Source organism: Anastrepha obliqua, chromosome 3 (genome assembly GCF_027943255.1).
Source record: "Anastrepha obliqua isolate idAnaObli1 chromosome 3, idAnaObli1_1.0, whole genome shotgun sequence".
NCBI lineage: Eukaryota > Metazoa > Arthropoda > Insecta > Diptera > Tephritidae > Anastrepha > Anastrepha obliqua.
In genome coordinates this window covers 65,109,578-65,116,898 of record NC_072894.1, presented here as the reverse complement: position 1 = coordinate 65,116,898, position 7,321 = coordinate 65,109,578, and the positions used below count along the sequence as shown (strand labels likewise).

Below are 7,321 nucleotides of genomic sequence, written 5' to 3'. Positions count from 1 at the left end.
GATACAAACTGTAAGACAGTTGTAAAAAATTTGTACTTTTAAAAACATTCAAGTGATTTGTTCTTTTTAAGAAAGCCATAATAAAGACTAAGAAAGTGCAATAGATGCAACCGCAGTTACTCACTCACATCTATAAAAACATTTGATACAAATAAATTTTGCGTAATTTCAATATGAATGCAGACATACACACGTAAATATATAGATAAGTAAACATATTGAAGCTCTTGGTCGGCATTCGAGCGGCTTGCGTTCCAGTGGAGGAGGCAGCAACCAAAGTTGCCCGGAAGCCGAGGTGTCCGGTAACGGTAACCGGTTCCGATCGTCACTTTTCCCGTTCCTTTTCCTGTTCCGCAGTCAGCGTGCCTAAGCGAGGCATCAGCCAACCACTGCGTGTGTGTGTGTGCGTGCTTTGAAGCGCCTCATGCCTACCATATATGCTTGGACTTAATACTTATGTATACATATAAATAAATATTCACGCTCGGCGAATGCTTCTCGTAACATTTAAAATAAATTCAATTGAAGGAGTGTCGGTTACGACAATTCTCTTCTCTTGCTAACTAACTAACATTTTCCAGCCTGCTTTGTTCCAACGCAAGGCTTTACCAACAGAACATTTGAGTGCAAGTGTGTGTGTAAAAGAGGCGACTACGCCGACGACGACAACGCGGGTCTCCGGTGTTATTACCTTCCGGTGTGACCGACACAATTACATATGAATATTCGAAGGATTTTGTTGCGTTTTGATGTGAGCGCATGATTTCATAAGCCAGCAAATGCTTTTTTATTACACACAGGTGTGTGCCTTTGAATGCCATTAAACTGTTTTGACTCTGGCAGCATACAAATCTAAAAAGCGATTTGTATCTTTAAATGCATGCAATTTTCGCGATTTATTTAAATTTATGACTTTCTATAATAATAAACATTCAATTATTAACCAAATTCATGTGTGTGAATTATATGCAAATATGCATATGAATATGTTAAAGAAACTGTAAGAGATCAAAGCTCGGCAAGTTGTATACAGTGAACTGATTGGTATTTATTGTGAGCACATTGCGCGTTAGTTAGAGCGTTTGAGCAGAATAGCCGTCGGCGGCGTGTTCGATAAGGCAAAAATTGCCGCCGCCAATTCGCGCTCCGGTGCCATGATGCTTGACATTAAAACTTCTGCCGATTATTTGTCACGTTCGACGGGAAGTTTTAGCAATTTTTCAATGTTATTCGCAGGTAAGTGAACTCGAGAATTTTAGACAAAAATTTAGAAAAAATTAGAAAATAACACCTTAGAAAATTACATTTGTAATAGCCCTTCTTATGCCATAGGAATGAATGTGCAAATTTTCCCATTTTGAGTTAACGGGCTGACTTGATTAACCTTTGTATGCTTTATGTTATACCATAACTTGGAATAAAAATATAATATACGGAAAAGACGCATATTTTTTTATGTCAGAAACTAAAAATTCTAACTTAACGAGAGCATTAAACTCTCAAAGATTTTCCATCATTTTCATGTTAACTCCATAAGGTTTGTGGACTGAGGAGGTCGTATGCTGTACATCCGTTATAAGGTACTTGAAGGCACCTCTAATTTGCGGTGTCCTTTAAAAGGGGAGATCTACAATTTTATACCGACTACGAATGCTAAAAATTTTTATACAAAACTTTTTAAGGCCAAATATAAAGTGGGACGTTTATCTTTGTCTGTCGAAGGTAAAAAAACTTGTTCTATAATTTCATGTTTTAAGACCACAATGAACTTCGAATTTGGACTCTTGGGTGCAAACCCAATCGGCTGGGGTGCTCACTATAATTTATAGAAATAAGAAATGAAAAATAAGTTTTTGGGCGCTCGAATTGTTCATTTATTTCTATTCCAAAAAAATAAATATTTGTGCAACGTTTTTAATTTGCGTACCTTGTCGACTGTCGAAATAAAGGCATACTACTCTGATCGAATTGAACTTACAAGTACACTCCGCGTTGCGCAAAAACATTTTCTGTGTTCGTTGATAGGACTGGTATCATAAAAAGTATATAATTGGCGCTTACACCCTTTATTGAGTGTTTGGTCAATCTTCTTCTCTTAATTGTGGGGTACTTCTTGATGTTTTTCCCTCAAATGGACGACCTACAGTTTTATGAGGAACGTTTTCATGATAGAAATACGTTCAGAAGTTTGCCTGACGATGATTTTAATTTTATTAGAATTAAATACGAATATTTCAATCTAATTTCAAGCTTTTATATTTTTATATATAAAAGTCAACGAACTAAAAATTAGGATCTCCAAATAACATTTTAGTTTAACTTTTTGCTTTCATTTTAATAAAAATGGTAATTAAAAATCTAAGCAGGAAATTAAAGTAAATTTAACTATTCATGCATATTGAAGGGTTAATTCTTCAATATAATCTGTACCTTTCACTTTATTTACATAATGCAAAAATTCCCTTTTCCTTATAATTTGCAACTACGAAAACATTGCTCTGATTTCGCTACTGCTTTGAACTTAAACAGATGAGTAATGGAGCAAGTGGTTCCAAGCTTCTTCTTCTTAATTGGCGCGATAACCGCTTACGCGATTTTGGCCGAGTTAAACAAAGCGCGCCAGTCGTTTCCTTCTCGTGCTAACCGGCGCCAGTTGGACACACCAAGTAAAGCCAAGTCCTTCTCCACCTGATCTTTCCAACGCAGAGGAGGCCTTTCTCTCCCTCTGTTACCACCAGCTGGTACCGCATCGAATAATTTCAGAGCCGGAGCATTTGTATCCATTCGGACGACATGACCCAGCCAACGTAGCCGCTGGATCTTTATTCGCTGCGCTATGTCTATGTCGTCGTAAAGCTCATACAGCTCATCGTTCCATCGTCTGCGATATTCGCCGTTGCCAACGTGCAAAGGTCCAAAAATCTTACGCAGAACCTTTCTCTCGAACACTCCAAGCGTCCCTTCATCGGATGTTGTCATCTTCCAAGCTTCTGCGCCATACGTTAGGACGGGCATGATGAGAGTCTTGTAGAATGTTAGTTTTGTTCGTCGAGAGAAGATTAATAATTGCTTCAATAAGATTAGTTTTTTTTGTTCTCAAATGTATACATTGTCATACTTTGGAGCTTACAAATTTCTTGAAAGTATATCGAATGTGATTGATGCGCTAGTGATTGTAGTCCTAAAGATTTCCTAACCTCGAATTAAATTTTGTTATTAATTAAAATTTTATTTAAAAATAGAAACACGGAATAGGTGGCAACACTAATATAACTATTGTTTTTAGCAAAGCTTGTTTAAATATCTTTCATTTGATACCTGCATATAACTTAATATTGAAGCGAAATTTGTTATAAGTTTTTATTTTTGCTATGAAAATCAGGTGGCAGAGCTATAAACAAGTTTTTTAAAATAATATTGTTTTGATACTCTATCTGTAATATGAATGCATATTTTATACCAAAAAATTAAATCAAAACGGCGCTTTAGCGATACTTATGGAGTGAGAGTCTGGTACTACAACCGTTTCACCTACCTACCTACTTTTTTAAATAGAAGCAGGTGCTACCACCCTGCCAAAAATGTTATCTCAAATAACACGACCCATAGGATTTCTAAATGCAGAAATATTTTACTTGTTGTACCTGCTTAGCAATAATATGTACGTATGTATGTATAGAAATATTTTGAATGGGAATTCATTATATTTTTATTGAATTAATGCGTGTCTACAATATTTTAATGGTAACATATCATTTCATAATGCCCCCCGCGTACACACTTATGTCAATTCTAGTGGGGAAATACTGTTTTTTATCATATGATATTTAGACATAACTGGGACTTCATCTTTAAGGGTCTTAGGCGATTTTAATCATCAAAATTGCTACAAAATATGAATAAAACAGTGCTGAGGCTGAATTTGAAAAACCCTATCATTTCTATCAGTTGGTGTTCCGCTTTGTAGTCGCGCACTAACCCATTCTGCTATGGTGACGGCTATGATCTCAATTTTTTTTTTCATTGCGGCCGCAAAATAAATACTTAGCTTAGCTTAAGCTGAATGAAATTAGCAGTGCTAGCATTCCTGCGATTGTAAGGTTTAGTTGAAGAAGTCTTTTAAATATTTGTCAAATATACCTTGAATAAATCTGTCATGCGTCGTATTTATAAAGAGGTTTTGATCTCTAAGCTACTTACGAAATGTAGATCGTTATTGTGAGAAGGTTTGTATGGCAGAAGAAATCCATTGGTAGCCCAAGTTAAGTTTTTGAAACAATTTTTACGCTTTCTTACTTAAATTAAATTTAACAAACACTCACGTGTTAGCAATAAAAAATATGTAAATATGTAGATATAAATTTTATTGTTTGTTTCATAAAAAAACTACAAAAAAAAACCCGAATGGGTTGGTGCGTGACTACCATTCGGAATTCACAGAGAGGTTGTTAGTTCGAATCTCGGTGAAAACACCGAAATTAAGAAAAACATTTTTCTAATAGCGGTCACCCCTCGGCAGGCAATGGCAAACCTCTGAGTGTATTTCTGCCATGAAAAATCTCCTCATAAAAATATCTGCCGTTCGGAGTCGGCTTAAAACTGTAGTTCCCTCCATTTGTGGAACAACATCAAGACGCACACAACAAATAGAAGGAGGAGCTCGGCCAAACACCCAAAAAGGGTGTACGCGCCAGTTATATAATATATATATATATGTATATGTTTGTTTCATACAATTTTAATTAAAATATTTTCTTTTTATTACAGATTCTTCGTATAAATCCTCTTGGGGATCTCACAGCTCTACGCAACCGCAGGGTAAGTTAATTTCATTTTAGGGTCATACCAAAATAGTAAAACCAAAACTAACCCAGCAAGCAAATTTAAGAAAATTTTTTTTTCAGAAATGTACAAATGCACATCTTATTGGGTCATATGTCTTTTCAAGCTGAAGAAATAATCTGATTTTATCAGTTGATGGTTGATAGATGTGTCGAGCGATTCCAGCTGTAACTAACTTAAAAAAGACGTGAAATACAACCTAAAGGCGATAGTTGAAAAACCTCCTATTTGCATTCTTGCGCCTACGGTTGAACATGTAGAACTCCGCTCCCAATCTGACTGTGTGTGCACCCAGTGCCCAGTCATTTTTGCAAACTCTACTGAAGAGTAAATCTTTACATATGATATTAGTCATGCTTAGCCAGTGTGGAGAGATTTAAACCCCAGATCAAATTAAAAGGCAGGAAATTCTATTTCCGCTCTGAGCTAACTAGGTTTGACCCATACTTAATCGGCTCATAATCTATGATATTTTAATACCCTGTTATATGAGCGTTAAGTGCTCCGTCATCTACTACTGTGGGCAAAAAGTAAGGTGAATTTGGTTGTAAAATCTTTACTTATTCTTGTAAATCAATTTCATCCCCTTCAAAATAATCCCCTTTCGATGAAATACACTTATACCAACGATTTTTCCAATCCCCGAAACATGCCAAATAGTCCATTTCCGGTATAGCCATCAGCAACTTCTTCGATTCAGCTTTATAGGTTGAATCACCAAATGCCTTCTGCAACATGCTAAACGTTTCCGCAGCCGAAATTTCATTCCGCGAACAAAATTTGATGGGACTTCTCTGCTCAATCAAATCAGACATTGCAAAAATCGAAAAATGCACTCTTGGTCGTTTGGTAAACACAAGCGTAAATATTATATATTACTGATAATGACATTCACATGAAAGTTGGCTCAGATGTTACTAACAGTGCTGCCAACTCATGAAAAAAATAACTAGACCGAAATTTTAATCTCGCGAACTTTGACAAATAAATTCACCTTACTTTTTGCCCACAGTAGTAAATCGTCCAAACTCTATTCCGATGAGCTAAGTGCATAGGCGGACGCCTGTACGTCTTGTATTGCCACTATTACCGAGGTAGTTAAGAAAGTTAGCAATTCTGTTCCCGGAAAGCTTTGAGGCTGGAACTAGCTTATAAACTTCTAATCCACAGTTAGTTTTCGATAGATGCTACTAAGTATTAGGTAAATACTATGTACAAGTATATTCTTACATTTTTATCCAAAGTGGTATAGCTTTTATCGAAGAATATTCGATATTTTACAATTTACAATTCCCCTGTTCCTTTAGTCTCAGGGCACTCTTAATAGGAGCTTCTCTGTAAAGCAACAGCAATATCAGTGGCACATGAACGGCGACGTTTAAAGACTCTGTCGGAGCGCCCCTACAATTGGAAGCAGCTCATTGTTGCAGAAACCGGTATTATCGCATACCTAATCAAATCAGCAATGAGATGGTTTGGTTCGATAATCAGAGCACTTAGTTCGCTACAATTTTCTGTGTTCGTGCATGCATTATAGCCAAAAATTATACCCAAAACAAACAAAAAAAAAAAAACGTGACCAACGTTTTTTGGTTTTTAATTTTGGGGGAAATCAAGGACACTATTAAAAATATTGAACATTTTTTTTTTTAACAAGGCAGAGGGATATTATTTTCTGGACGTTTCTGAGGGGAAGTTAAAATAGTAGATGAAATAAAATCGATTTGTGAACATTTTGTACCAAATTTTTTAAAAAGAGCAAATCAGTAGTAGTTTTCAAAGCGTTTGCATTAAGTGACTAGTTGTTTTGGTTTTGGTCATAGAACAGAAACAATTTTTTAGGCTATGTACATGTCGCTAGCTTAGAGTGCTAGCTTAGAGCAATTTTCATTTGATAATTTAACTTTTTCTCAAACATTTTACAATATAATTCGCTACACGCGCTCCATAAGGTATGTTTGTGATCTATGGCCAATTACTTTGTTACTTCAGTCACAGTTGGTACCCCAAGATCACGATGAGGGTCGCTATTCCGTATATAGTATGGCGTGTTTACTATGCAGAGCCAGGATCTAGTTTGCATACGTTGGATAGAAGTAATGTACTTGTAAGTTTAACTCGGTCGTTGTGTTTGATGGTAAATAAATAAAATGTTGCGGATGGATAAGCTTGAGTACCGTGAGATATTATAGTAGGTCGTGGGTATACCTGAAATATAGCAGAGGATCTAAGATGGTTCTCTGTGGAATGCCTGCGTTTATATTTTTCATAGACCGTTATACATTTTCGTGTTTTACGCAAAAACCTTTCATTAAGATGGACGTGAGCTTTTGGAGGAGCCCTTCGAGCCAACCTTTGTCAAAACTTGCGATACATCCAGAAAAACGTTGACCACACCTTTTTATTTTCCATAGCGCTTTCTATGGTGCTTATGACTCCGTGTATTTGATTAAGCGTTGAATGATGTTTTCTGAGACAA

At 36.2% G+C, this 7,321-nt stretch overlaps 1 protein-coding gene across 1 annotated transcript in view; it reads left to right on the top strand.

The window, feature by feature from the left end:
- The first annotated feature begins 1,110 nt into the window (after positions 1-1,110).
- LOC129242921 (DNA-binding protein D-ETS-3-like) overlaps positions 1,111-7,321 on the top strand; it is a 66,829-nt gene continuing 60,618 nt past the window's right edge. The window contains exons 1-2 of the mRNA XM_054879855.1: positions 1,111-1,236; positions 4,768-4,818. Of these exons, the coding sequence (XP_054735830.1) occupies positions 1,155-1,236; positions 4,768-4,818 (133 nt within the window). The 5' untranslated portion in view covers positions 1,111-1,154. The remainder of the gene's footprint in view (positions 1,237-4,767; positions 4,819-7,321) is intronic.